We start from the raw sequence: 25,501 nt of genomic DNA on the forward strand, positions 1-25,501 counted from the left end.
CTATGTGTACAAATAAAAGTTTGCTTGGGTAAGAAACTCTTTGAATGAATGTGCTAATGCCATTTGCTTTATTCTTACTTACTTACTATTTATCCGGGTGTTTTAGAAAGTATACTGTTAGTCCAGTTGGAATTTATTATTATTATTATTATTATTATTATTATTTAATATCATTTTAAACAACTGGCAAAAATTCATCTTGGAGATAAAAGTTACCCTAGTCTCTGAATCACGGAGACATCACCAGTTCAATAAGAAGCACACGCAGGAGTTACTCTATAAGTATTTTCAAAATGATAAACGATCTCTTTCCTCAAGGGTTTTGTGGTCTGGTCATAAGTAGAGACTTTGTAGCACTCTAGAAGTGGACCAATGACACCCAGAAGCAGTAGAGGAGGCTTGGGAACTGGAGAATAAACTCCCAGAAGATAAAATACTTGGGTCAGCAATCTACAGCACGGGGATGACAAGAGAAAAGAATATAGAGTGAGCACCCGATTCCAATCTCCAGAATTTACAGAAAGGTGGAAGGAAGGACCCAATCCTAGAGCATGGTTCTTCTGACCTCTATTCATGTGTCCTGGCGCGCGCGCACTCACACACACACACACACACACACACACACACACACACACACACACACAATTTTTTTTATTTTTATTTTAGAGCTGGCATTAACCCAATAAAACTCCTCCAGCTAAGCATGGAGAAGGAGATTGTTAGACAGGGTGAGGATTCTGTATCTGCAGGAAATGAGAGACTGTGAGAGGCAGAGTTAGCCCAGGTGCGGTGGTACATGCCTATAATCACAGTGTTTGTGAGGACTGAGAGTTCTGAGCCACAAAGTGAGACCCCATCTCAAAGATTAGGATCAGAGGGTTCAATTGGAGGAAGGAGGGAAGAGGAAGGAGGAAGGAGGAGGAGGCAAAGGGAAGAGGAATAGAGTTCTAGAAGTAAAGCAGTGGAAGAACAGAATTCATTACTCAGCCCTGTGACCTGCTCACCATGAAAAGGACTATTCATTGGTTGAATGTCTGTGTATTTTATATCCAAAGTATTTATGTTTTCAGTAAAATGCTATTCCTTAAAGCTAAGGTGAAGGACTTACTTATGTTAAGAGGTAAGTTATTTCTCTGCCAATGAAATGAGCCAATTCAAGCCAGATTAGAATATATTAAAAGCAGGTTTATTGGGAAATTGCTCTTGGATGGGTTCACGGGCCCCAAGGATGAAGCCAGGGGAGTCACTATGGGTGGGCAGGGGTCAGGGGTGGGGGGAGAAAGAGAGAAACAGAGAGAAAGGAAAGAGGGAGATCAAAATGTCTGGATTATATAGGGAGGAGCGATTCGGGGGAAGGGCAGCCCAACCCCTAGACTAGAAAGTTCAAGGATGAGGGCAGAGTATGTGAGGTAGGGACTGAGGGATGCTGGGGAGACCTTAAGTCTAGTTCTGCTTTGATATGTAAAATATGCACTTCAGTCCCTTGTCCTTACCCCCCACCCCCACACTCAGAAACCAAACATTACTTATATTTATAAAACGTGTTCTTCAATACCCACCTAGTAATTTTATTTAAATAATTATTTCCAAAAGGATCTTTTTCTTTGCTTTGTTTTGTCATTGAAATGGAAACTTATTTATAGCCCAGGCTGGGTACTGCGATTATAAGTATGTAAGCACAAAGCTACAGTAATTGTTCATCACTGATTAGACCACTCAACTTCAGGTGGTTTCAACATGTTGTCTTGAAGGTTAAAGTGACTTAACCGTCCTTGGATGTTTCACGCTGCATATACAATGTAATATACTGGCTTTCCTTTTAAAGCATTTCAAACACCTTAAATCAATGGCTCTCAACCTTCCTAACACTACCACCCTTTGATATAGGTCCTCGTGTTGTGGTAAGCCTCGATCATAAAAGGACTTTGTTGCTACTTCATAACTGTAATTTTGCTACTTTTTCGAATCATCTGATCATGCAGGACATCTGATATGTTCTCCCAAAGGGGTCATGACCCACAGTTTAAACACCACTGCCTTAAATGGACTTCCCAATGACTTCATTACAGAACCCCTCCCATGAAAACACTGTAAAAGCTTTGGAATTAAATCAGTTCCTTTAAAGAGCCCAAGAGCTTTTGTGATTAAATTATTTCTTTTTTAGAATATAAGAATGGTAAAATATAGTTAACCATGTGGAAGGCAGAGACAGTAATATGGTGGGCCCAGTGTCCTCTACCCACTGCGGGAGCTATAAATAGATCTGGTACATCTGTCTCTTCATTACTTCCCTTTCTTGTGTTATCCTGAAAGTAATAACAAACATTGTCTTATTTCATCCATAGACTATTCAGTAGCTATGTCCCCAGATTAAACCCTGTTAGCCTAAAATGTCAAATCAGTCATGAGCAGGACACAAGCCTCTAATCCCAGCACTCAAGATTATGAAGCATAGAGGTTACTAGGTCAAGACCAACTTGACCTACTTTTAGTAAAACTCTGTCCAAAAAAAAAAAAGGCAGTTTTCAGTCATTGTATGCATGTGTGCTTTAACTAAGAGTCTTTGATGATTCATGTTCATATTTTATATGTTCATATATAAATTTATATATTCAATTTATCTCTTTAAGCATTGAAGTTTGCCTACCACCTCAGTTTTTCTTTTTTCCTTGCAATTTATTTGTTGAGGAAATCAGACTGTTTGTGGAGATTATGGTTAGCCTTGTCTGGGTTCTGCTCATTGTGTCTCTGTTAGTGCGTTATCGTATTCTCTCCCCTCCTAAAGATTGCTAGTTGAATGCAAAGCTGGCTTGATTGCATTTGTTTTTCCTTTCTTAGTGTTTTATTTTTGACTTGGGGTAAAACTTGCCTCTGGAGGACAGTGTGTTTTTTATTTTATTTATCATTATTTTATGTGTGTGAGTGTTTTGCCTGTATGTATATGTACTATATGCACGCCGGGTGTCCACTGAGGGCAAAAAGAGGTTGCAGTTTATGGGCATAAGTTTATGTATATTTTCATTTTAAGGCATGCTTCTACTTTATTCTCATGGGTTCTTTTCTTTCTTTCTTGTTTTCAGACATCCTATAAATGAAGAAAATCAAGATGGTGTCATGCATTCTGATGGTAAGGGGTAACTTTTTTTTATCTGAAGTACACGTTTCAATTAGTCAAATGTCATGGCCTCCTTAATGGCCTATACAGGACCCCTTGCTTTACTTATTTCTTAGCATTCTCATGCTTCCTTCCCTTCTCTTTCTCACTATAGAGAGACATCCTAAAATACTCAATGTGTGTTTGTACATATTCTTATTATATGATTATATGAAGTATATATGTAATTGATATAAAAAGTAGATTATTGAGTTTTCTTTCTGAGAACACTCAGCATAAGGTTTTCTCCAGCTTCCACCCCGCTACTGTGCACACATTTAGTCTGTCGTTACTAAGTACACTGTGGCATGCACCCACATTTTACTGAACTCCTGGGATTATAAGAGACACTGCAGAACTCCTCTACAGGCTCATCCCATGTGGACTTCAGAGAGGTCATTTCTTCACAGAGAAATGGCTGTGGAAAGGCTGGCTATGTGCTCCAAGATATTTACTTTGCCTAATAGGACTAGGATGCTCTTCAGAATTGATGCCCTGTCTACAGTCTCAGCAAGACACGGATGTGGCCATGCCCCACCTTTCACCAGCAGATGGGTGCTTTATTAAGCTTTCTCATCTTTCCTCAGTCTTAGGATACAAAAAGGATCTCATTTTAATTTGCACACATTTTATTTTTATTAAACTTATTCTATGGCCCCTCCATATATTTATGTAATACATTCTAATCACACTCAGCCTCCCAACCTCCCTTATCCCACTCCAACCCACTCAACACCATGTCCCCAGTATGAGTCCCCTTTCTATTTCCTGCTTTTGTTTTGTTTTGTAACTAAAATGTAACCAACATTTGTTTTGTAATTGGACTTAGCGAGCACTAGCTATGTGAGAATGAGTGTGAACCTCTCTAATGGACTGTTGGGGACCCACTACTGGCTTTATCACCGAAATCAGTGCCTCTCCTCAGCTAATTCAGATTGGTTTTCATTTCATAATTCTCTTTTCTGCTCTTGAGTTTGTATATAGTGCCAGTGTTCTTCCAACCAAACTCAAAATAATTCATGCTCTTTTTATAATTTATGGTGCACTTCTATAGTATATCAACTATAGATGAATGTGGGTATATGTATGCATGTATTATATGACCATATAGAAGTTTTCTTAGTCCCTGTCTTAGGGTTACTATTGCTGTGATCAAACACCATGACCAAAACAACTTGGGGAGGAAAGGGTTTCTTTGGCTTGCACTCTCCATTACAGTTCATCACCAAAGGAAGTCAGGACAAGAACTCAAAGAGGGCAGGAACCTGGAGGGAGGAACTGATGCAGAGGCCAAGGGGGAGTGCTGCTTAACTGGATTGCTCACCACAGCTAGCCCACTTTCTTATAGAGCCCAGAACCACCAGTCCAGGGATGACATCACCCACAATGGGCTGCGCCCTCCCCCCATCAATCACTAATTAATCTATAAGCTTGCCTACAACCTGATCTTATGGAGGCAGTTTTAAAATCGGATCTTCCCTCCTCTCTGATAACTTTAGCTTGTGACATATTGACATAAAAAAGTATCCAGTACAGTCCCTGAGCACTCTTTTCAATTCCTTTGGCCCATGTGTTTTAAAGCAATACTACATTGTTGTTTTATTATGAGCTTAGTGTTATCATCTTAGTAACATAATATCAGATTATGGCTTGAAATCTGGTAGAGCATTTTTACACTGTAGTCATTTTTAGTTTAATCACCTCAGCTTATTTGATACATGGAAGCAAATCCCCAAGAAAGAATGTGCCAAAGAGTATGAACTATTTGTGGTTTTCCCTATTTTATATCATTTCACACAAGTACACCCATCAAATGTACTATGCCTTACATAAAGCAAATAAAAGGTACCATAATTATTATTTACTTTTGCATTATCTTATGAAAATTAACAAAAGGACTTTGTAATTAAATTATGAGTGTTAAAAAATACCAAAGCACATATTTTATTTTGTGATTTAAGAGGTTAAGTTTGATTATACTTTAAATTGATATAAGTATTATTGTATCCCTTTTGAAGTGTTTCTTAGTTACAGTGTGTTGTCTTGTTTTGTTTCTCCAATCCTTTAGGTACTGGAAATCTAGAAGAGGTCAGATATTTTTATATCTCTTTTTCTATTACTAACATGGGAATGTTTAACAATTATAATTCATGTCCTATTGTTATAAACAGACAAATAAAAAGTTTTACAATTTTCAATGGTATTTTTTCTTTTTCTAACCTTACTTAACTTAAATGCTTGAAATATTGTATGCCAGTCAGTATGTTAACCCATGGTAGAGTAATGTAGTACTGAACTTATGTCTGGCCGCACAGCTAAATGACTGGGAAAAACAGAAAATGCAATTTCCTTTACATGTTCCTAATGTCTCTCACAATTAGAAAAAAGAGTGAGAGAAAAGAAAATTTCAAATAAGCCAATTTAGGCTCAAATTATATAAACTCAAACATTTTAAGGAATAATTTTTAATGAAATGTGTTAAACACTGATTTTAAGGAATAATTTGTCAATGAAGTATGTGTGTGGCCTTTTGGAATAATCACGGTAATTATCTTATTTTCTTGGCAGGAACAAGAGAGTGATGGAGAAATGTATGAAGACATGTATGCATTGCTTTTGTTACCATAACAATGTTCTTCTGGGGGTTGGGGATTTAGCTCAGTGGTAGAGCGCTTGCCCAAGGCCCTGGGTTCAGTCCCCAGCTCTGAAAAAAGAAAAAAAAACAAAAACAAAAACAAAAAAAAAAGAACAATGTTCTTCTAAAATGAATACAATGTTTTGTAAGAGAGCAGATGGGTGCTCAAAAGCACTAGGAAGGAAAAACTTTGTTTACATGGTTGGTTGACCTGTAATGGCTTCCCTTATTTCACTACAAAGGACTATAATTGGTTCACTTCTCCAACGACCCTACATGGGACTCTAATGACTGCCATGTGAAACCTGAAGCTACTTGAAAGACAGTCAGGGAATAAATCTCCCTCCCTCTCCCTCTCCCTCTCCCTCTCCCTCTCCCTCTCCCTCTCCCTCTCCCTCTCCCTCTCCCTCTCCCTCTCCCTCTCCCTCTCCCTCTCCCTCTCCCTCTCCCTCTCCCTCTCCCTCTCCCTCCCCCTTTCCCTCCCCACCCCTTCCCCCTCCCGTGTGTGTTTGAGTGTGTGTGTGTGTGTGTGAGTGTGTGTGTGTGAGTGTGAGTGTGTGTGTGTGTGTGTGTGTGTGTGTGTGTGTGTTGTATCTTCTTCACCCAGACACAGAGGCATTATGGGCTGTGGCTCAGCGCAGTACCAGATGCCTATGTTCTAGTCTACTGGGTAGATATGAAAAGTGACTCCACAGTAGAGTTTAAAATAGACTAAGATATTTCGTGGAAACTGCCTTAGTTTGGATTTCTATTGCTGTGAAGAGATGCTATGACCATGTCAACTCTTATAAAGGACAACATTTCATTGAGACCGGGTCACAGTTTCAGAAGTTCAGTCCATTATTGTAAGAATGGTAAGAAGCATGGAAGCATTCACACAGACAATGATGCTGGAGAAGGAGGTGAGAGTTCTACTGCATCAGCAGCTGCCCACCAGGCCAAGTATGAGACCGCAAAGCCAGCCCCACAATGGTACACTTCCTCTACACCTCAATGGACCACTCCCTATGGGCCAAGCATTCACACCCTTCAGTCTATGGGGTCATTCTTATTCAAACCACCACAGAAAGCGTGTGGAAATAGTAGTGATCTTTTTCTTTTTCAAAAAAAATGTATTTATTTATTCATTCACTTTGCAGTCTAATATCAGTCCTTCCTCTCCTCCCAGTACCCCCCTCATGCAAGTCCTCTCCCCATTCTACCTTCCCCTTCTATTTTGAAAAGGGGAAGCCCCCTGGCTATTATCCCCTCAACTAACACGAGTGCGTGCACGCACACACACACACACACACACACACACACACACACACACACACACACACACACACACCACACACCACACACATACAACTGCACATCACATCACTGTGGGACTAGGCACATCCTCTCCTGGGCCAGACAAGGTGGTCCATTTAGGGATACAGGATCCACAGGCAGGCAGGTAGGCAACAGGCTCGGGGACAGCCCCGATCTAGTTATTTGGGGGACCCACAGGAGGACCAAGCTGCTCATCTGCTACATACATGCAGGGGGCCTAGGTCCAGCCCATGCTCGCTCTTTGGTTGGTGATTCAGTCTCTTGGTAGCCCCCAAAGGTCCAGGTTACTTGACCTTGTTGGTTTTCCCGTGGAGCTTCTGCCCTCTTCAAGTTCCTCAATCCTTCTCCCAACTCTTCCATAAGACTCCTTGAACTCCACCTTAGGTTTGGATGTGGGTCTCTGCATCTCTTTCCATTGGCTTCTGGGTAGACCCTGTCAGAAGACAGTTATGCTGGTTTCCTGCCTGCAAGCGGAGCAGAGTATCCTTAATAGTGTTCAGGACTGGTTTGATTGAATGCTGAGCTCAGCTATCTTAATTTCCTCTGCCCAACTCTTCAACCTATTCCATGAAGTCTCTAGATTAAAATGTGTATGAGTGCCCGTGAGCGTATGTATGCTCACACATGCCCACGAAAGTGCAAGGCTAACCAAGGACAGGGGCTTTCTGAACAGTGCCTTCCTCCTCATGGTTCACGATACGGCGGGGAGGAGCTGCGCTGTCAGAGAAGGTATTTGTAGCTATGGAATCCTTCTGGCTCTACACACAGATTTTCACACAGCCAGAATTCTTACATCGTTAGCTTCTTGGCTTCATCTCTCGTCTTTGGAGACCTTCTTCTGTAGTAGGTAGACATCTCTCTGCATAGTGGTTCCTGACCTACAAACACCTGCGCACGTAGCCACAACTTAACCATTTCTATTCACAGAGAGTCATCCAAGGAACGAGACAAGAAACGGGAAAAAGAAGAAAAGAAGAGATTAGAGCTAGAACGAAAGGAGCAGAAGGAGAGAGAGAAGAAAGAGCAAGAACTGAGGAAGAAATTCAAGGTAAGAGCTTGCTTGCTGGTGAATAAAGCCATAGCATCATTTCTGTCCAAAACCCCACCTTATTCTACCATCAAAAATGAAATGGGATTAAAAAAAACAAAGTATAATTAGCTTATAATCCATGAGTACCCAGGGATTTTATGTTGACAGAGGAAATGAATGCACCATTACTGTGTGCCATGAGTCTGGAACCAACACATAAAGATGTCCCAGTGGCACATCACATGATGTGGACACAGTGTTCCTGGATGAACCACATTTCTTTGAGTTACTAGAGACCCTGGTATCTGGATCTGAACCATTTGCCTTTAAGCCCTGTACTTACTGCTATCTAAGACCCGCTGCCTCTTCTCCCTCTTTAAATGCCTCAACTTCTGACCTTTACCTTCTCTGAACTCTGGTAACTATGTCACCTTTACTGCGATCCCTACTGCACTACATGCACGAGCTGGACTCTCTGGGCTATGCCATCCATCTTTGATGACGTAAGCCATCTGGTATGTTTCTGGGACCTCAGAAGTATTTAGAATGGCGATGTGAATTACAAAACTATTCTTCACTTTTAAGGGAATTCACATGGTTTTCTTTAAATATTTATTTCTCTTTAGAGAATTTGATACATGGAATTACAAAATGTGAGTCATGTATAACTTCTCAGTACATTTGTTATGTTAAAACAAAAGTTCCACAGCGTGCTGTAAGGAAAACAACCAGCTTGGAGTTGTTTGGACAGTCTAGATTCCAGCTCCAGCTGCACATACACAATCTGTGTTCTCAGACTTATTACTCACTCCTTGAGATTCAGAGACTCAGTCTTTAAAGTGAAAATAAATGATTTTTCTATAGTCTGTTATGAGATCAAATGAAATGTTATATAAAAGCCACTCCATCTACTATGAGTTTTCATGAAATCTTGGAAAAAGTCTTCTGTGTACAAGTAACATTACGATTGCAATGGGAAAACTAAAACATCTTACTCGCACAGGATCCATGACTACCGAGACGTATGTTCTTGAAGTAAAAGTTTAATACAATGAAAATGCATTGGGCTGGAGAGATGGCTCAGTGGTTAAGATCATTGACTGCTCTTCTAGAGGTCCACAGTTCAAATTCCAGCAACCACATGATGGCTCACAACCGTCTGTAATGAGATCTGATGCCCTCTTTTGGTGGGTCTGAAGACAGCTACAGTATACTTAAAATATAATAAATAAATAAATAAATCTTTAACAAAAAGAAAATGTATGTAATATACTTTTCACAAGAGAGCATTTGTAGTTTTTAAGGATTTGAAATTAGTTTGGGGGAAAAGGTAATTCATTGTTTCACACATTCATTCAAATAATTTTGTTCATAAGAAAAACAGAGTATAGAAGTTATACCAGTCAAAAAGAAGTCAAGAGGTTGTCAAATCTGAGAACTTACAAGCTATATTTCACTCAGGTTTTAATAGACACTGGGGTTTATAAATATGAGAATCTATCAGCGTCATGACATATCATAATTAAACTTTTATTTTTCTCTTTTGCTGACATATCAATTTATTAATACTAAAATAAATTCGACTTTATTGAGAAATCGTCCTCAAAGACTCACATGACACTATGTATTTCACTGAAGTAGTAAGAAAGTGTTAACAAGTAACCAGTTATACTCTGAACACTGCATGCATTGAAATCCAATACAGCTGCAGATCTGTAATTCAAATATTCAGATTACAGAGTGTTTACAAACAGAGGCCAACTATAATAAAGCCAGCTCAGCCCAAAACCTTTCTACTTGAGTCTGCTTTTATAATAAACCCCATAATTGATACGGTAGTTAGCTACCAACCTATGTTTTTGTTTAATTAATATGTCACATAATTCACAACAACATAGGCTCAATGAAACAGTTTCTTTCCCCTCCCAAAAAATCACAATCCATACTTATTTGTCAAAAGATGAGAGATACCCTAGTGAAGACATTCATTTAGGAAGAGAAAATTAGGATCTAGGGACTCATGCCTCAAGATATATTATTCTCCTATTAATGAATCATCATGTTATTCAGAATATTAGTTATGAAAACTTTGCCTAGTATTTGTTTATTATTTTTTGAAGCTATTTATAAAATGATATCTTATTTGTAGCAGGTAGTATTTACTACAAGTTTATACTCCAACAGGCAAAAGAAAGGAAAGCAGGAACAAAGGAAGGAAGGAAGGAAGGAAGGAAAGAAGGGAGGGAGGGAGGGAGGAAGGAAGGAAGGGAGGGAGGGAGGAAGGAAGGATGAACAGAAGAAAGAAAGGGCTAGTGTACATCAGTACATATGCAGTCCCATTCATTCCATATATTTTCTGAATTCTTATGTTCATCAGACCACCACCACTCTCTGATGAATCACACACACATGTTCACCTGGTCTCTGTTGGTCTTGCTACACCTCTGTGGTTTTCTCCTCAACTCTTTCTCTTTTGTATCTTTTCTTCATTCTTCTCTCATAAATTGCATTCCGATTGTAGCTTCTCTTCCCCTCCTCCCAGCCCTCCCCTTCCCCATTCACTCCTCCTCCTCCTCCTCCTCCTCCTCCTCCTCCTCCTCCTCCTCCATTTCTCTTCAGAAATGTTCAGGCCTCCCATGAATGTCAACAAAATATGGCACATTAAGTTATAGTAAGAATAGGCACTATTCTTCGTATTAAGGCTGGATGAGGCAACCCAGGAAGGAAAAAAAAAGTCACCAGCCCCACTCCTAGGAGTCCCACAAGAAGACCACGCTACACAACTGTAATATACAAGAGGAGGGCTGAGGTCAGACCCACTAGGCTCCCTGATTGTCAGTTCAGTCTCTGTGAGTCCCTGTGAGTCCTGGGTCATTGGTTCTGTGGGGTTTCTTTGGTTCCTACAATCCTTCCTCCATTCTTCTGCAGGATTCTCCGAGCAAGCCTAATGTTTGGCTGTGGGACACTGCATCTGCCTTAATTCTTTAATAAGAGCATTCACCAGGGGGTTGGGGATTTAGCTCAGTGGTAGAGTGCTTGCCTAGCAAGCGCAAGGCCCTGGGTTCGGTCCCCAGCTCCGAAAAAAAAGAAAAAAAAAAGAGCATTCACCAGGAATGACAGTTGTAGGATTATTATATTTCAAGATTATATTTTCAGTGGTTTTCTATTATGTTTTCCACCTTGAAGCTTACTGGCCCCATTCAAGTCATCCATCATGCAAAAGCCTGCTGTGATGTCAAAGGAGGAAAGAACGAACTGAGCTTCAAGCAAGGAGAGGACATTGAAATAATCCGCATCACAGACAATCCAGAAGGGAAATGGCTGGGCAGAACTGCAAGGGGATCATGTGAGTGCACCTTTTCCAGGGGTTTCAAGGCTTCCAGGGCTAGTCGGTTTCTCTCCCTCCCTCCCTCTCTCCCTCCCTCTTTCCTTCCCTACTTTCCTCCGTCCCTCCCTCCTTCCCTCCCTCCCTCCTTCCCTCCCTCCCTATGTCTCCCTTCCTTCTTAGTTGAGAATTTCATACAACATGCTTTGATTACATTTGCCTTCCCTCCCCCAACTCTTCCCAAATCAACCCCTCTTTCCTTTTCAATCAACTGTGTATCTCTCCCCCCTCCCCGCATTTATAGCAATTTATATTACTCAAATATTTTTAGATTTTTCACTGGAGTGTGGTCTACACCAAGGGCAATACTCTGGAAACTGACTTGTCCTTTTCCAATAACAACAATTACCAGTCGCTTCTCGGTTAGGGGTGGAACTCATGCCCGATTCCCCGGTCATGCTGGGAGCTGATCTGTCTAGGTTTTGACAACAGGTCTTGTGAATAGTCACACGGCTATAAGTTTGTATGTACAGTTGCTCTGCTATGTCTGGAGGGCAGTTTCCTTCTAACTGTCCACCTTTTCCTGGTCCTTATTCTGCAATATCCCTGAGCCCTTGGAGGAAGGGATGTCATACATACCTTCCGTTTAAGGTTGGGCATTCGGGAGTCTCTTATCAGCTGCACTTTTGCTACTTGTGGACCTATGGTTGGTTAACTATGTGTATCTATGTGTAAACAGAAGCTTGTTGGATAAGAGTGGTAAGTTGCCTTAATCTATGTCATGTATGTGTAATGGTAAGTCATCAGTGGCTAGTGTAATACTGTATCTGTGAATAAGGATAATAGCAGTAGGTTCTCTGCCTAGCCATAAGTCCCTTTTGAGTGAGCATTGGATCCTTCCAGACCTCCATGGCTCATGTTAGGACTCTGCTATTGGGTAAACAAAGAGGAAAAAGTTAAAATGGAGAGTATGGTTCTTTTAGTGAAGTGCGATGTTAGCTTTTACAAAAGTCATTAAGTTCCTCATTTCTGTTGGGGGAAAAAAAGAAATGTCACGCAAACCACTTTAAATCTTCACATTGAATCTTGACTCACTTTTAAGTGCCACAGATTAAGTGTCTGACAGAGTATATAAAACCATGGAAGGTCCTTAAGTCAAGATGGCAAGCAGAGAAACCTCTTTAATGTTTAATGAAGGGTCTTTGGCTGTATCCATGTGTGCATGCATAGGTGTGCACATACTCATACATAGCCAGGAAACCAAATCCAGAGCTTTGGGCCTGCTAGGCTTCGTTCCCAGACCTAGCAATATTAAGATAGCAATCGGTACTTCAAAACAAACTCTCGGGTGTTTAAGCTCCAGTTGCCTGGACCCCTTTCACCTCTTGGTAGATGGTTATATTAAAACGACTGCCGTCAAGATTGACTATGATTCCCTGAAACGGAAGAAGAATACCATCAATGCTGTTCCACCGAGACCTGTTGAAGAGGACCAAGATGTCTATGATGATGTGGCTGAGCAGGATGCTCCTAACAGGTGTGTGACACAGAGAGACAGTAAGCAGACTATTATTCCCTTGCCAGACATCATGTATTTCAGGATACCGCAATTTTACCTAATGCCCTCCATCACCAAACTAAATCACCGTGTACAACAACCCCAGTGTGAGTGAGTGCAAGACCAAGTGAAACTCCCAACCCCAGTGTGAGTGAGTGCAAGACCAAGTGAAACTCCATTATCTTATTTTACTTGTTGGCCACCCACATCAAGTACTATTTGAAATACAGTGGGTCATATAATTGTGTTAAATTTGTTGTCTGCTACACAATACTCTTGTAATATTCATTATGAGTTGATCTTAGGGACATGCCTAAACTAGTATGATTTTGGAAACTATGAAGTAGAAGATGTAAACTACACACATACACACACACACACACACACACACACACACACACACACACACACTTTTTCATCCTTAAATCTCTGAGTCTAAATACATTTCTTGTTGTTGATTAAAAATAGAACACGAAAGAAAAGGGCTTCCACTACAACTCCAGTATACTCTGAAAAAAATCAGATCTCAAACCCCTATGATCCCTAGATATTCAGTAAAGGTCCAACTTTCCAGTGTCTAGTTACTCCACTACTCTAAAATGGCATTTTTCCTAGAAAAATAAACACCCTATTGTGCAGCAGAGGGGCAAAAACAAAGGATCCTGTTTGGAGAAGCAACCAAAGGCATCTTCTCCCACCTGCCTGGGTATTAGTTTCTCATGGCTACACTGAAACACTTGAGACCTTTGACTTATAAAGAGGAAAGGTTTATGTAACTAGTGTTTTGGAAGTTCCAATGTGAGATGAAGGAAGTGTATGTACTACATACAAATATGAATAAATTCGCCCTATAGATGAAATGAGCCTCTTGTATCTCTGGTCCTAGCATGTGACATCCCCAAGGCATTAGATGTGAGGATCTCCAAGAGGAAACATATTCACCAGGAGCACCAGCCATCTGGATGCAATTAATTCTGAGGATTGCCTCTTTTGGGGGAGTGGCAGAGAAAAGAGATGTGAAGATGACTACTAGTGACAGTGTGACGATTACTTTACAAATCAGTTTCTAGAGTATGATGTACCGTGCCTCTCTACAAAGTTCCATTGACAGCAGTGTGCCTTTGTTAATTATCCATTAATTATTAATTTATTATTAATGATCTGTATCAGGCTAGTTCCTTCCACCATAAAAGGAATGTGACTGTTGAGCACCAGGATACAGTTGTCCTGCATGGTGACACCTTCACATTTATTCCTGCTGCTGGTTCCTTACACAAAGACCAAAATGGGGTTTACATTTAGCTAGCTCCATGCAAAAGGCGTTAAACCCTTGGAATCCTGCATTCCTTCCTGCAAAATGACAAAATTGAACAAACAGACATCTTACGTCTTTCCAGAGTCCACACTTGGCTCTCATGCTTCACACAGGGAGACACAGCCCAGAGTATATACTATAAAAGGTAAAATAGGAATTTCTGACTGTTAGGAAAAAACAAAACAAAACAAAACCTTGGTTTTGAGAGGTAAAAGTCCCATCAAGAGATCAGTTTACTTTTTTTTCTCTTAAAACAGAGTGTAATGATATTATATTAAGAGTTAGATACTGGGCTGGAGAGATGGCTTAGTGGTTAAGAGCACTGTCTGCTCTTCCAGAGGTCCTGAGTTCAAATCCCAGCAACCATATGGTGGCTCACAACCATCTGTAATGAGACCTGATGTCCTCTTCTGGTGTGTCTGAAGACAGCTACAGTGTACTTATATAATATAATAAATAAATAAATCTTTTAAAAAAAAAGAGTTAGATACTGTTGATCTAAGACACTGAAAAGGGGGTTTGGTGATTTAGCTTAGTGGTAGAGCGCTTGTCTAGCAAGCGCAAGGCCCTGAGTTTGGTTCTCAGCTCTGAAAAAACAAACAAACAAACAAGACACTGAAAAAGGAGTCGAATGGTACAGTGATAATTGTCCTAATTGACTCCTAAAATAACACAAGGTAGTTTTAAAAGTAATTTTAAATATAATGTGTGATTACTGAAAAATGTCCAATGGGAAGTTTAGCGAAAGCAAGCAGCTCTTAGCTGTGGACTGTGTTGCTGGAGCTCACTGTTTCCTCCCGGGTGGTTACATTGTTGCCCTGTCACTTCCGACCTACTACATTTAACGTTCTTCCTGCTCTTCCTATATTTCATCCTAGTTTTAAGTAAAATGTTAATATTTACAGTCTGCACAGTGTTTGGATTTCTATCCCTGAAAGCCAAATAATTCGGACATTTCTTCTTTCTGTTTTGTTCCCAGCCACAGTCAGAGTGGAAGTGGAGGTGAGGCACCAGCTTTCTGTTTTCGGTCTTGAACTGTTTGAATATGTTAACGAGAAAATGCTTTAGTTTGCTAACTGCAAGAGGAGTTTTTGATATTTCTGTACATTAAATTAAGGTTATTAAATATAATTTTGTTGGTACAGCCATTGTACCACAAGAAGATTTCTGTGTAAGTATAGAATGGACTTTATCATGTTCTCCCCAACCCCGTTCTTCCTTCCTCTTGCCCCGCCCCTTACTTACATGCTCCCCTAGACATTTTCTCTTCTGCTTTCTCATATACGCATACATCATTTTATATATCTGTATAGGAACCAGAAATTAACGACTCAATGGGATCTTAAGGAGGAAAAAGTACCAGGAGTCTGTCACCCAGATTCTAGTCCTGGTCACCAAGTGACTGTGGGTCACTCACTTCTGTCTTCCAAGTTTGCTGTGGATCCTAGCGTGACTCCACTCCCAGAGTGCCTGGGATGGCCTTGCCTTCTGCAAACTGTCTGAGAACAGTTAAGAATAAGCCTCCCGTTTCACTTCCAGAACTATCTCTAGATGGCAAACTATGTGTCTACATTGACAGTGCCTCCTCAAGACCCCCTGATTTTCCAGGTAGCAAAACCGAGAGCTCAGATTCTCATGCCGAAAGTTATATTTCAAGGCCACTTTCCTGCCTGTGGAAGTTAGTCAATAAATAATTTGTTAAGCAAATACTTGCCTAGTAGCCGAGTTTCTAAGGGCACAGCATAGCAAATGAAATGGAAAGGGGGTTCAGTTTAATATGTATGCATTAAAATGTGGCTTTTCCCTTTGTGGTTTCTTTCAGTTACTATTGGTATCTAGAGTCACCGTTCATTCCGTATAACCTTCATAAATCAGCATCTTAGGCTTTTCCTAAGTGTCTACTCACTGTCAACTGAATTTGTCTCACTAGTTCATTTCTCCTTTTTCGTGATACATGTCTAATTCTAGCTCCTCTTCTGTTTTACATTTTCTCATATGTATTCTCACCCATGCGTTTTACATCAGATCCAGGGTTCCATCATCACTCATTTCTTTATAATGACTTTGTCCCTAAAATGCTTTAAAATAATCAATAAAGCAACTGATTTACAAACTATCTATGTGACAGTGAGAAATATAAAGTTTCCCACTTTAATGGCTAATATGAAAAGGGGATGCTTTCTGTGGTCAAACGGGAGAGAATTAGTATCAAAATCAGAGTAGGTTGCATGTCATCAAATTGTACAATTGACAAAAGGTTTCCTCCTTAATCCAAATGAAGGGATGTTCCCACCACCGCCAGCAGACGACGACATCTATGATGGGATAGAAGAGGAAGATGCTGATGACGGGTAATAATCATTGAATTGCTTTTTCCCCAAGATATTACATATGTGGTAATTTAGTTTACATCTCCAGATAGTATAGACAGTAGAAAATATTAGTCTATTCAGCCCTAAAATTATGGGAGGGTTTAATTGACATTAAGAGTAAGTCATGAAGGATAATTGTATCTCACTGTAAATAAAATGGTAGATAGGAAAAATCTCATTTTTGAGGAAAAAAATGAAAGGAAAAGAGGACAAATTACAAGTGATGTGAATGTTTTTATTTTTAAAAATAATCTCCCAATCATTTATCTATTAATCAATAATACTTTTACAACTATCTCTAGAGTTTGTTACATGACTGTGGTGTCTTCTGCATAACATAATTACATCAGGGTGTCGGGCTCACACCTGTAATTCTGGGACTCCAGAGGTTTAACAGAAGCATCCCTTGAACCCAGGAGTTCAAGGCCAGTCTTAGCTGCTTAATAAATCCCGGGATAACCTGAGCTACAATATGAGATCCTGCTTCAAGTAAATTGAGACCATTTGTTATCTGTGGTAATTTTATAGCAGAACTGGTATTGAATATTTATTCCTTTGCTTAATGATAAATGTCTTTATTTTTATAATAATAATTTATAAAAATCTTTTGAGTTAATAAATCTTTCCATTTTAAAATAACATATTTAAGATCTAGTGTATATTTTACATTAGTCATAAATAATACCAAGTAGACATTTTAAACTTAATTCTAGCTGACTTGACCTAGCTTTATGTTTTAGAAACTTAGATAAATCTAACTGAATAAATAAGAAATGACCAGCCTGGTGAAAGAAATACCCAACTCACCAGAAATTATGAACCTAGCAACACCACACTATTAGCTACTATGATCTATTTACTATTATTTATGGTCAGCATAGTATAATTACTTAAACTCTGAATGTGCACACAATGTCTTCATGGTTTGCTGATTATTACATTCTGTCAATGCCTGATGCTCCCAAGATCCGTGCCGCAGGTTGATGAGAAGACTAACGCGTGGTCCTGGGGGATTTTGAAGATGTTAAAGGGAAAAGATGAAAGAAAGAAAAGCATTCGAGAGAAACCTAAAGTCTCTGAGTCAGACAGTAATGAAGGTTCATCGTAAGAGTCAACTGACCGCCTTCAGTGCACAATAATACACTAATATTGGTTTAATTGAGTGCTACTAATATTCTATAACCAATAAGCAAATCCTGATGAACTCACACCACTTTTCTGTCATTTTCCATTAATCATCTTACACTCATCTCACAGTGTAATTAATTATATTGGAAAACCCCACTTATCCCGAAATTACTACACAGTAATTACACAATTCTAAGATACACTTTACTCTCCTGCAAACTTGCATGAATACCATACACACACGCACATGCACACATGCACACACTTATACGCACTCAAGCACGCACAGTCATTCATGAACATACACACCACTAGGGTCTCTCTCACCGGTACAATCATCTAAAACTTTCCTATTCTGATTGCAAGCCTAAATGTTACTGTGTGGTATTTCATGCTGACTACTTTTAAAACTCCATATTCTCTATTGAAAGTTAATTTGTTAAAATCCAGAAAATAGCTCTCTGGCCCCCTGCTTCCTCTTGCTTTCTCTTACCCCTTTGTGCCTTCTCTCCCCATCCCCTTTCCCCTTCCCTCCCCATGTGCTCATGGCCACCCTCTACTCTAGTCCTCTCCCCTCTCCTTCCCTACTCTTCTCTCTCTCTCCTTCTCTGCCTTACTACCCTCTCAACTCCCCTCCCCATACCCTGAATAAACTCTATTCTATACTAAAAAAAAAAAGCAAACTAGGACATAATTTAGAATTTTTCCTAAATATAAAATTGAAAAATTTACAATAGCAATTTATTATCTTAATTACACACAAATGCAGATTTTTCCCAGTATTTCAAATTTATCTAAATAACTAATGCATAAATAATTTTTAGTCTCAAAACAGCCCCTTAGTGTAAATTCCATGTATATAAATTTGAAGGATCTTAACCATGTGCAGATGAGCCTTTCTGTTTTTCATTTTTTAATGTGTTCGTCACATTTAACTGAAACCCTTACACGTTTTCACACAGCCTTCCTAATCTTATCCTTTTTTGTGAAACACCGAAGAGCAGTCAATAAACAGCACCCTTACTATGATGAACACGCAGAACAAGAAGTCTCCTCTTGAGCAACATTGCTCAATAGAACTTTCATGTGGTGTTAAAGAGACTTTTTGCCTTCTTTGTACACTACCAAATTCTGATTTGGAGTTATTTGAGCGAATGTCTTCATATCATACTGTGCTGTATTGACTCTTTCAGAAGCACGTCTGTGCCTGTCTGCTTGCATGTATGCATGTGTGTGTGTGTGTGTGTGTGTGTGTGTGTGTGTGTGTGTGTGTCATAGTTCAGAAAATAATAAAAGCGAACTTCCTTTTCTGCTACAACTAAACCCACCTGATCTTGGTCCCTCCCACTCCTGACCACCAGTTCTCACTGTCTGGTTAAAGAGTACATTCCTTTCTTATTCATCACTCTCCAGTTTGGGGTAAACATGGACACACTGGAGAAATGTGGTCATGTCCCAATGACTGCCGTTGATTTTGACTCTGTAATTTCAGTCCTCAATTCAAATAAACAATTTGGGCCAGACCTATGGATAGCATGAGGCTCCAAAATACTAAGTCCATTTAACTTACTCTGGTGTGTTAACATGCCCACAATTTAGAGCAAAGCTAAGATATTGGTCCAGTGACTGTGGGCAACATAAAATGACTGTCTTCACTCGTGACATTTTTTGAACAACAAAACTAGTTCAAAACCAGTCTAAAAAGATTCCAAATCGATGGCTAGAAACTAGTGGCAAATGGAGGATAAGAAAGGTATGACAATCAGGACGTTAACCCACGTCACACCTTTAGAGTATGTTCACACCTCCCTCATATAAAGCAATTGAGTCCACGGCTCATATTCCTCTGATTTTAACTATGTTCTCTCTTTTCTTTTTCAGTTTCCCTTCTCCTCATAAACAACTGGGTATGTAGTAAAAACTAATTATGTATTTTACAAATCATTTTTTACACATGTAGTAGAGGGAAGCACTGAACGTCATCCCTGTACCTGCTTAAGTCCTGAGTCCAAAGCAATTTTACCCTAGATGAGCTCAACTACCCAACCATAGAATAGTAGAACCATAAAAATAAAATTCATGCATTAGATACTTCTCTTTTGTGATAAAACACCATTAACATTCCTCCCCAAAGCAGCAGGCTCAGGCCTGTCCCAGGACTACCTACTCCTTGGTACCCTCCCCTGTATTAGTTGCTTTTCTACTGTTATAATACACTTTGATGAAGGCTTCATGGATGCGCAGGAAGCTGAGGGCTCGCACCTTGAACCTCAAACAACAGAGGGTGAACTGGTAATGGTTCATGTCTTCAACTCTCAAAGCCACCTTCAGTGACAAACATCAACAAGGCCATACCTGCAAAGGCTGCCCAAACAGCCTCACCAGCAGGGGACCAGGCTGGCCTTGAACTCAAATGCCTGAGACCATAGGGGATGTCTCATTCAAACCAGCACAAATGGCTTCAAAATTATTAATCTGAAAGCCATTGTGGCATAGAGATAGGTAGAAAGCAATGGATATCAATGTGATCTAAGACCCCACCCTAGTTCAGTTCATGTTTAACATACATGACTCATGCATAAAAAATGTGTAAAAGTATTCAGAAGGCACACGACCAGATACTCCCAGATACTGGGGGGGTTGGTATAATGCTTTTACCTTGATACAATTCCGATCGTTGTTGTAAAGCCCTGCTAGAACAGATCTTTTAACAATTTTTAAAATTTTGCTCTGACTAAAATAAAATATTGTCTCTAAAATATTGGAGGGCTTTTAAAGAGTTTATCTACTTAAATTTGTAAATATGTTTTTAAGAGTATGTCAGGCTGGAGATGTGGCTCAGTTTGTAGCATTGAGTTTGATCCCCAGAACTACATAAGCCAGGTATGGGGTTATTCTCAGTCTACCACACCAGTCATGGCCACTTTTCTCCTTTCTTTTTTTCTTTCTGCCCTTCCTTCCTTCCTTCCTTCCTTCCTTCCTTCCTTCCATCCTTCTTTCCTTCCCTCCTTCCTTCCTTCCTGCTTGATTGCCTGCTTTCATTTTTGCTTTTGGAGACAGGGTTGCTTTCTGTAGCCCCGGCTGTCCTGGATCTCACTCTATAGACCAGGAGTCCTTGAACTCATAGAGATCCACCTACCTCTGCCTCTAGAGCACTGGGATTAAAGACGGGAGCCACCACTGCCCAGTCTAGCTCACAGCTACTTTTCTATCAATGTTGTTTTGCTGTTTCTCATCATTTGGTGTATACTATTTGTAGACATGAGATTTGCTTTTGAAGGCAGTACAATTATACTATCGCTGTAGGGTATAAACTAATACCTAACAAATCAATAAAAGGAGATGGTGGATGACAGATGATACAGATACCAAGACGAATGGATGGATGGGTAGAGAGATAAATAGATAGATAGATAGATAGATAGATAGATAGATAGATAGATAGATAGATAGATAGATAGATAGATGGATGCTGGATGGGTAGATATATGATTGATAGATAAGTTAGATGATGAATACATAGATGATACATAAATACATATATACATATGGATAAATACAATAGCACCCTGTAACATGTAAGAATCTGCTTCCTACTGCCAGTACCCAAGAGTGCTGACCTCTTTGTCCACTGTTCTGAAGTCCCACTATTCATCCACTGATTACATGTGTGGAATTTTAGGCTATTCAGGTTTTTTCCCCCAAATATTGATAGTTCAAATCATATTCACTGGTTTCCACTGTTGCTTTATTCGTGTGTTGTAATTTGAAGTTGAATACTCACATTCAGAATGGTAAGAACTTTCTTTCTTCCTTCCTTCCTTCCTTCCTTTCTTCCTTCCTTCCTTCCTTCCTTTCTTCCTTCCTTCCTTCCTTCCTTTCTTCCTTCCTTCTTCCTTCCTTTCTTCCTTCCTTCCTTCCTTCCTTTCTTCCTTCCTTCCTTCCTTTCTTCCTTCCTTCCTTCCTTTGAAAAGTAGGTAATACCTTTAGTAGAAATGTATCCAGACCCTGAGAAATCTCTTACTAGCTATTAGTAGTCTTCAGTTTACAATAATATCACTGAATGTTTATATCAAAGTGTAAATGGACAATGTTTCAATACTTGATGTTCTGTCTTTTATTAGATGTGGGAGAAGAAGTTTACGATGATGTGGATGCCTCAGACTTCCCCCCTCCACCTGCAGAAATGAGGTCATTAAAATGTTTTCCTTACACTGAAATGTTGACAAGGAGATTGCTCAACATTGATCAGGAGTAAAAACCCAGTGTGGCGTATGTGTGCTGTGTGAAGTCATGTGGGCTCTGCTGTCCTTTTCTAAAGCTGTGTCTATTTCTGATCACAGCTCTCACCTCACAGCTATGTTTGTGACAAAATTGTCCTAACCTTCTCTCCTCTGCCCTTCTTCATTCCTTCCTCTGACCCCAGACACTGGTTCTGCCCCTAGTTCGCTGACTAAGGTCTGCTGGCTGCTGGTGACTCATTGCTGTCTGTATCCACTCATTTACTAGGAACAGATAACTTGAGATCTGCTCAGAAGTCACTTCAATGATTTAATCTTCTCTTGTATTTTTACCTTTATCCTTGACTTCTTTCCCCTTGAATACGCTTCTTTTCTATCTCATCCCTCAACCATCTTCTTCACTCCCCTCCACCAATGGTTTTCTTGGTGAAAAAAAAATGTATCGATTAAGAGGGCTTTAATGTATGTCCATTTTTGTTCACAAAAGTGTTAGATTCTCAAAAAAGCTTCACACAAATTTCTTTTTTAAGTTAAGAGTGTATAATTTCAGTTTATCCAAGGTTTGCATTTAACTGTCAGGTAAGGTATAGGAAAAGTAGTTAAGGTCTGTTAGGATAAAAAGAACACTTTTGAGAAGTCTTCTGAGGTAGAACGTAATGTGCTAGAATACTTGCTCATTTTTGAGTAACTCTATGAGGTGACATGCATGTATACAAAAGCTAGAGAACTCTGGCAGTGTACCCAAGAAGGATGAGTGAAAGTTGAGTTGAGAAAGTGAGAGTAGAGTTGATTAGTTAGCGAATGAAAATAGGCTAAAGATTTGAGTCGTGCCCCCTGAGCTGTACTGAAGAATGCAGGAGAAAATGTCAATTATTTACTTCTACTGCATTAAGCCAATTTGAGTGAACTACAGACAGTATCAAGATCAAAGGAGCTGAAGGCAAAATATGCCAATGTTCACAAAGGAAGATCAAGTTCTACAGGCAAAACAAGAAAGAAAAATGAAAGAAAACTCCCTCTCCGTGGTCTATGAACAGAAAGTCTACCCTTAGTAACTTATTTGTTCTAACATTACTCATTACAAGAACATTGTGCCTGGCTCTGATGGGCTTTAATACAGTTTTCTGTTTTATATTACTCTAGAAACATCCACACATCCCATTAGCTTGGCTCTCCGGGAACCCAGAGTCACATCCTGGCCTTTTCCTTGGAGCAAAACAAACACCAGCTGATTAAACTTGACCAGATAGGACCAGTTTTTTTTCCCCCTTACCCATTGTTTATTTTCAGAAATTAAAACAATTCTATGTTTTTAAACACGGTATCCTATTTTGGAATAACTTATTTTCAAACGTGGCTTGTGGTGCATATTCAGCATTCATTCACGCTCTGATCATCCCAGAGAACTAATCTGGGCCAGCAGTTCCACCAATGCCCAGATCATGAAAGGCAGGAGGTCCCGGGGATAGATACAGGACAGGAAGTGGGTAATGGTCCTCATTCTTTTCACAGTGAACAAGATAAATATTAAAAAATAAAATATAAATATAAAGAATCAAACTTTTCAAAAAGTCAAAAGCAATTTTTTCTAGATAATCAAAATGAAATTTAATACCAATATCAAATGTTCACTCTTCCCACCCATTCTAGTGCTTTCTTTAAAAACTCCCTTCTGCAGGAATTCACACTTCTTTCTAGTCATATGTATTGAGCTTTTAAATTCTAATGAGCAACTTAATGAGATGGCTAGGGTGACTTTAGAATTAACTATTAGTTGTCTGTAAGATGTTCCCTCACGATATCAAAACAGTGATTTTATGTCCGTGCTTCTCATTGACCAACACTTCCTTTCTTCCATGCCTCCTCCATTATTTATGTTCTGTTTTCCTCTCCTGGGGATCAAGTCTGTGGTGTGGTGTGTAAGTGCTCTCCTACTCAATTCTGTCTTCTCCCTCATTCCTCCATTTTAATTAGGTGTGAAAATAATAAGATAGAGACATTTTATAACTCATAAAACTAAGTTCTTTTAAAAAGCACTTTGGAGCCTTTTGTTAACATTATCTCTGTCACTCAATTGTTTAGAAGGAGCTAGAAAATGTACAGGGTTCAAATGTAGGTCTAATCACATGAAATCATGCAATGCCAGCATATTTCATCTCATTAAGTTTTATTACTGATCCACTATAACAATAGATCTTTTGGTTACAGTTTAACTCGTTTGTATTATTTTCATGAACCCCTTCTATATGTAAGAAAGCCATTATTGGTTATAAGTACTGGGTTAAAACCAACATTGGTCAAAAATGTATTATCACATTCTGGGCATGGTAGCTCATGCCTTTAAGCCCAGCACTAGGAAGGCAGAGGCTAATGGATTTTTGTGAGTGTTGAGGCCAGCCTTGTCTACATAATGAGTTCCAGTGTGTATAGTGAGACCCTGTCACAAAAAACAAACCATTTAAAATTTAATGTTAAGAATTAAGTCTCTGTTATGATCTATCTCTTTTCTATCTCTCAAAGTGTTGGCTTATGTGTGTTCTGTCACCCTAGTCAAGGTATGAGTGTTGGAAAGACAAAAGCTGAAGAGAAAGATCCTAAGAAGCTAAAAAAGCAGGAAAAGGAAGAAAAAGACCTCAGGAAAAAATTCAAGGTGTGTAATATTTAATACAATTCAGAGTTCAAGGATGAAAAAAATTCCCAAAAACTTCAAAGTGATAAAATATATACTTTTAAAGCATGTGTTTTGGGGTTTTGTTTGTTTGTTTGTTTGTTTGTTTTTTGTTTTTGTATCTCTTTTTTTTCTCTATCTTTATTAAATTGGGTATTTCTTATTTACATTTCAATTGTTATTCCCCTTCCCAGTTTCCAGGCAAACATCCCCTAGCCCCTCCCTCTCCCCTTCTATATGGGCTTCCCCTCCCCACCCTCCCCCCATTACCACCCTCCCCCCAACAATCCCGTTCACTGGGGGTTCAGTTAAATCATGGTTAACAATATCATAGTTATCTTTCATAACTTTTCTTTGTTACAAATATGTTTTAAATTGAAATGTATTCCTTAATAAATTAAGCAGGCAATAATACATGTTTATATCTTCCATCCTACGATAACCATTTAATAATCGATGTCTATAGTAAGTGATAATCTGTAAGTGCCTGTTATGAGAAGTTGGTGAGGTTTGAGTTGGCTTAGTCACTGTCATGGGCAATAAGTAGCCTAGGAGCGCGTTGAAGAGCAGGGCATGTTTCTTTTGGCTCACAGTCCTAAGCTGTTGCCCACCATGGAGAAACCACAAAGGCAGGAGCTTCATGGGGCTGGTCACATTGCATCTGCTGTCTGTCACAAAGCAGACAGAAACAAATGAATGCCTATTGATGCTTAACTTGTTTCACCATTTTATACAGCCCAGGATTCCCTGTCCAAGTA

At 39.4% G+C, this 25,501-nt stretch overlaps 1 protein-coding gene across 11 annotated transcripts in view; it reads left to right on the forward strand.

Moving 5' to 3' along the window:
- Nucleotides 1–25,501, forward strand: part of Fyb1 (FYN binding protein 1) — a 148,526-nt gene that overhangs the window by 101,185 nt on the left and 21,840 nt on the right. For 7 of the 11 annotated variants that reach the window (XR_010063635.1, XR_010063636.1, XR_005500334.2 and 4 more), the window contains 12 exons: nucleotides 3,081–3,127; nucleotides 5,223–5,242; nucleotides 5,723–5,757; nucleotides 8,034–8,154; nucleotides 11,323–11,482; nucleotides 12,854–12,998; nucleotides 15,314–15,336; nucleotides 16,616–16,685; nucleotides 17,673–17,810; nucleotides 19,716–19,741; nucleotides 21,959–22,025; nucleotides 24,626–24,725. Coding sequence is in view for 7 of the 11 variants with exons in the window: in XM_006232019.5 (XP_006232081.1) it covers nucleotides 3,081–3,127; nucleotides 5,223–5,242; nucleotides 5,723–5,757; nucleotides 8,034–8,154; nucleotides 11,323–11,482; nucleotides 12,854–12,998; nucleotides 15,314–15,336; nucleotides 16,616–16,685; nucleotides 17,673–17,810; nucleotides 19,716–19,741; nucleotides 21,959–22,025; nucleotides 24,626–24,725 (952 nt within the window). In the remaining 4 variants the exon portion in view is untranslated. Of the gene's footprint in view, nucleotides 1–3,080; nucleotides 3,128–5,222; nucleotides 5,243–5,722; nucleotides 5,758–8,033; nucleotides 8,155–11,322; nucleotides 11,483–12,853; nucleotides 12,999–15,313; nucleotides 15,337–16,615; nucleotides 16,686–17,672; nucleotides 17,811–19,715; nucleotides 19,742–21,958; nucleotides 22,026–24,625; nucleotides 24,726–25,501 lie in introns of those variants that run through there. The other 4 variants (XR_010063637.1, XM_039102839.2, XM_008760785.4 and 1 more) reach the window with 3 other exon arrangements.

Source organism: Rattus norvegicus, chromosome 2 (assembly GCF_036323735.1).
Source record: "Rattus norvegicus strain BN/NHsdMcwi chromosome 2, GRCr8, whole genome shotgun sequence".
In the NCBI taxonomy this organism is placed as follows: Eukaryota; Metazoa; Chordata; class Mammalia; order Rodentia; family Muridae; genus Rattus; species Rattus norvegicus.